The sequence below is a fragment of the Neofelis nebulosa genome, chromosome 2 (assembly GCF_028018385.1).
Source record: "Neofelis nebulosa isolate mNeoNeb1 chromosome 2, mNeoNeb1.pri, whole genome shotgun sequence".
In the NCBI taxonomy this organism is placed as follows: domain Eukaryota; kingdom Metazoa; phylum Chordata; class Mammalia; order Carnivora; family Felidae; genus Neofelis; species Neofelis nebulosa.
Window position 1 is genome coordinate 136,241,010 of NC_080783.1, and position 4,431 is coordinate 136,245,440.

Sequence of the window (4,431 nt, forward strand, 5' to 3'; positions counted from 1 at the left end):
AACCTATTCCCCAATTCAATTATGTTTACAGAAAGGAAATCATACCTATTTGTTTTAATGCTGGCATACGACCCTATTTAACTATATAAGGAGATATAATTTTAGAAACTAAAATAAAGTTAAATAAGGCCAGAACAAAGAAGTTACTTTCATCACCAGTGGATAGTTTGGAATACAGTGTCCTCTGTGACGGTGTTCTCGAGGAGATATTCAAGAAGACCAGAGACAGAAGAAAAAACTCAGAGGTATCATTGTCTGAACTTTAATTAAATATTTGAATCAAGGAAAATGGGAATAGATGAAACCGTAGTGAGAGAGAAATGGTACATGCACAAAGGGGATAGATTAATAAAATGACTGCTGATCTATTATTGGTAATGAACATATTTGTTTCGTTTTACTACAAACATGTCCAAGTTTCCTGCAACTTCCATTATTATTCAAACACACGCATGTTCCCACTATCCTGATAATGTTCAAGAGTGCAACAACACAAGCTGTTTTTGTTCTGAACTGCACAGTTCATGGAGACTGTTCAGCCCCATACTTGATGTAGTTAGCAGTCACAAGGCTAATACATGATTAGCTTAAGTTACTTTTTTTCCCATTTTAATTTTCTAAAGTGATTTCACATGATGTTGTGTTTCAACTATCTCTAAGTAAATTTAGTAAACCAAAGACGGAAATGACAAGCCTCAAATTCTACATTTTAAAACAGATTCCCATTTGAACTGTTTGCTATATATAACTGAGTTTATGACACCTCCTTCAACAGACACAATATTAATGTTGAGTGCAATGGTAATATATATACGAACTACATAAAGAACAGTGTTGCTTTCTCATGTGTGGCTTGTCTAAACCCTAGGAGAGCACAGACCGCTTTGCAGAGCCAAAACCATTATTATTGATCCATCTTGACTGTGGTTCCATTTGCAAGATAAAGTCCCAGCTGGGAGTTTCTCATAAAGTGGGTCAAGACAAGAACTGTAGGGTGGCCAGCGTATCTCCGTGTCTCTTTTCAAATAACTGACGGCCACTTCTTCTGGTGTCTGGAAGAAGCAAAATGTCCTTGTCTAGAGGGTATTGCTTTAGTATACCACATGCCCAGTAAGTTCTAACATCTAGGAGCATGCAATAGCAGCTAATATCAGCTATGCAGTCATGGTATTATTAGTGTTTAATTATATCATGTGCATTGAGATATTTTAAATGGTAAAGAGAAAACAGAAGGACTTATTCTCTTTAGCAACCATTATAGTACAGAATGTTCAAAGCTGCAATCACACTCATAAGGCGAATAAACTGATTACAAAATGAAGGTAGCCACAAGTGTGCATGCTATTAAAAACATGAAACTGGTACCTAAAATAGATAACCCCCTTATTTGTTTTCAAAATTCCATTGCTGGCTCAGGCCACCAATCAGCACAATGGAAAACTTTCACTTCAGCAAGGTAATGCTAATGTTCAGTCTTAGAAGTGCAAAAACGAGTGTAAAATAATAAATCTGTTTTCTCTTCTCTCACTGGCTAAGATTCTATCGCATTCGGCAAGGATGCGACTTTATAAAAACAAACCCTTTTAAGAATAAAGGGCATGAGGTCTTAATGGCAACTCATACTGGTGTGCATACCTGTGGTCTCATTCTTCGGGTTGATACAAAGGCTAACTTATAACAGAAGCATCATCAAAGATAGGTTACTTTCCTAAATACTTCTTAAATATTATTTCCTTCATCAATATTATTTCCTTTGGCTCATGCACACTCGAGGTGCTTCATCTATATTATAAGACGATGAAGGTGGGAACGGTAATACATTATCAAATCTCTTTTTCAAAAACAGTGCTGAAATAAATTAACCTGCTCTTTTGAAAGGTCGGTGTGCAAGTTCTTGAAGTTTCCGGTGTTTTGACTTTCGGATTTCCCTAAAACACAGAAACAAAGGGTAAAAATCAGGTAGCTGTTCAAAATGACTTCGGGGACCCCATTTAGGGAAAGACCTTGGTTCGACAGGTATCCCACCGGGGTCGAAGGCGAAATCTTCGCACCGATTTATCGGGCTCGGCCAGCAGGAGTCTTCGTTCAGGCAGAGGGTACTTGACGAGAGCAGGAGGCCACGCTGACGTCGGCATCTCGGCATCTCCGCTTCCCTCGGGGCCCCGCCGGGTCACCAGTGCTGGCCGGCGGCGCGGGTGCCCAGCTGCGCCTGGGACACCGCGGGCACGGCCGTGGCGGCAGCGGCGGCCGCCGCCGCGTCGCCGACGCCGGGCAGGACGGAGCGCACCGAGCGACGGAACTCCTCGTTCCTCCACGTGTAGAGCAGCGGGTTGAGCGCGGACAGGGCGCAGCACAGGAGCCAGCTGGCCGCCTGCACGCCCCAGGGCACGGGCAGCGAGAAGCCGCTGGCCAGGCTCACCCACACCAGCGGCTGCGTGGCCAGCAGGAAGACGCAGCAGAGCAGAAGCACCGACAGGCCGCTGAGACGGCGCTGCGCCCGCCGCGGGTGCAGCGCGGGCGGCAGGGGCTGGGCCTGCGCCGGGTGCGCGGCTCCCCCCGGGCCCGGCGCGTGCGGGGCGCCCGGGAAGGCGGCGGCGGCGGCGGCGCAGCCGGGCAGCTGGTGCAGCAGGTGGAAGTTGAGGACGCTGACCCGCTTGACGCTGACGCGCACGCGGCGCACGATGCCCAGGTAGCAGTGCAGCAGCAGCGCCGTCTGCGCCAGCAGCGCCGCGGCGGCCAGCAGCGCCGGGTAGTGGACGCGCGGGGGCGCGGCACCGGGCCGCGGCGCCCAGGGCGGGAGCAGCAGCACGAGGCCCAGGGCGAGCGCCCAGGAGAGCGCCAGCATGCCCGCCGTGTGGCGCCGCTGGTACAGCGCTTGGTAGGTGGCAGGCGCCCGGGTGATGAGCAGGTAGCGGTTCAGGGCCACCAGGCAGTGGGACAGGAGGGACACGGTGAGCCCGAGGCCTAGCAGCCCTCCCCGCAGCAGGCGGTAGCTGCCGCCGGCGCCGTCCCAGTCCGCGGGGGGCTCCGCCGAGCCGGTGGGCAGGAGCCCGAGCACCGCCTCCTGCGGCATCCAGAGGGCGCAGACGCTGAGGTCCGCGGCGCAGCCGTTCACAATGAAGGCGTTGCTGGTGGTCTGCAGCTTTCGGAAGGACGACACGAGATAGATGACCATGCCGTTGGCCAGCGTGCCCCCGATGGCCAGGCCCGAGTACAGAAGGGACACGGGGATGCGCCGGCCCGCCCACGACTCCTCTTCCTCGCAGAGCAGCAGCAGCGATCCCCCGGTGGTGGAGGAGGTGGACGTGGAGGAGGAGTTGGTCATTCTGGCCAACTCTTCACACCTCGCTTGATAGCATCAGCTTCTCACCGCGCGGCCCATCCTGACACCCACCTGCAGGGAGGGCAAAGACATCCCTTCAGCCCTCTGCCACCGACACAAAAGGCTGGAGCAGAATAATGGGCTGGGGGAGGGGAGAGAAGGAGCTCGAGAAGAACGGGGGTGGCAGATGACAGGTGCCTGCCTCGGAAATGTCTCCAGTGCCAGGGGAAAGGCCTCTTTACATTCAGCAGGAACCAGGGAAGCCCTGGGACAGAGCAATACCAAGAGTCTCCCCATCTCCCCCCAAACACCACACACACACACACACACACACACACACACACACACAGGGATAGAGAGAGAGAGAGAGAGAGAGAGAGAGAGAGAGTTGGGAATATTGCCAGATGGAGCCCCTAGTTTCCAAGAGAAAGCAAAGCAGAGATATCCCAGCTGGGGAAAATGCCAGGGGAGAGGGGTTGGGGGATACCTTACTTTTGGGCTGGTCCTTAGCTGGCAGTAGCGGAGGCAGGGATGCCAGGAAATACCTCCTCAGCAGCAGCATCTGTGGTCCCAAAATCAACAGGAGAAACTCAGCTGGGATCAGTGCCAGGAGCAAGTGCTTGCTTCTCCCGAGCAACATCCACACACATGGTCCTAGGCAGAACCCAGCAGCTGCAGGGAGGCTTCTCAGCTGGCAGCAGCAGGGCTGGAGAAGGCTGCAAGCCCAGAAGGGTGGGCAGGCAGGCAGCAGAAGGAAGGATGCTTGGCTGCAAAAGCAGAAGCTGAGCTCAAGAGGAGAGCACCCTGTGCTCAGAAGCAAGAGTGGTGGCTGATGTGGTGAACCCACACGAAGCTCTCTCGTGCTCACTTATACATCACCCAGGGAAAAGGCAGCCTTTCCACGCTTGGCATGAATTATTCAATAGCTTCTATCTTGTGAAAGGGGAAAAAAAAAAATCTTGTTCAGAAAGTCCTGTAATTAACAAGTTTCTCTGTCTTTTCTTTTCTCTCAATCACCTTATTCTTCACCCTGCTTCATTTTTCTTTCCTTCATTTTTTCCCTCCCATCAGTGTTAGAATAAAATTTAACACGCTCCTAATATATGTCA

General features: G+C 51.4%; 1 protein-coding gene across 1 annotated transcript; it reads right to left on the bottom strand.

Annotated features, from left to right (window-relative positions):
* Positions 1-2,057: 2,057 nt before the first annotated feature.
* GPR88 (G protein-coupled receptor 88) lies at positions 2,058-4,173 on the bottom strand. The gene is made up of 2 exons (XM_058716408.1): positions 3,815-4,173; positions 2,058-3,394 (listed from the first exon to the last, which is right to left on the bottom strand). The coding sequence occupies exon 2, from the start codon at positions 3,323-3,325 to the stop codon at positions 2,171-2,173; it is 1,155 nt and encodes a 384-aa protein (XP_058572391.1). The 5' UTR covers positions 3,326-3,394; positions 3,815-4,173; the 3' UTR covers positions 2,058-2,170.
* Between the last annotated feature and the right edge of the window lie 258 nt (positions 4,174-4,431).

What these genes read in the sequence shown, in the direction of transcription:
- GPR88 (XM_058716408.1), bottom strand. Translation starts at nt 3,325, where the DNA reads ATGACCAACTCCTCCTCCACGTCCACCTCCTCCACCACCGGGGGATCG.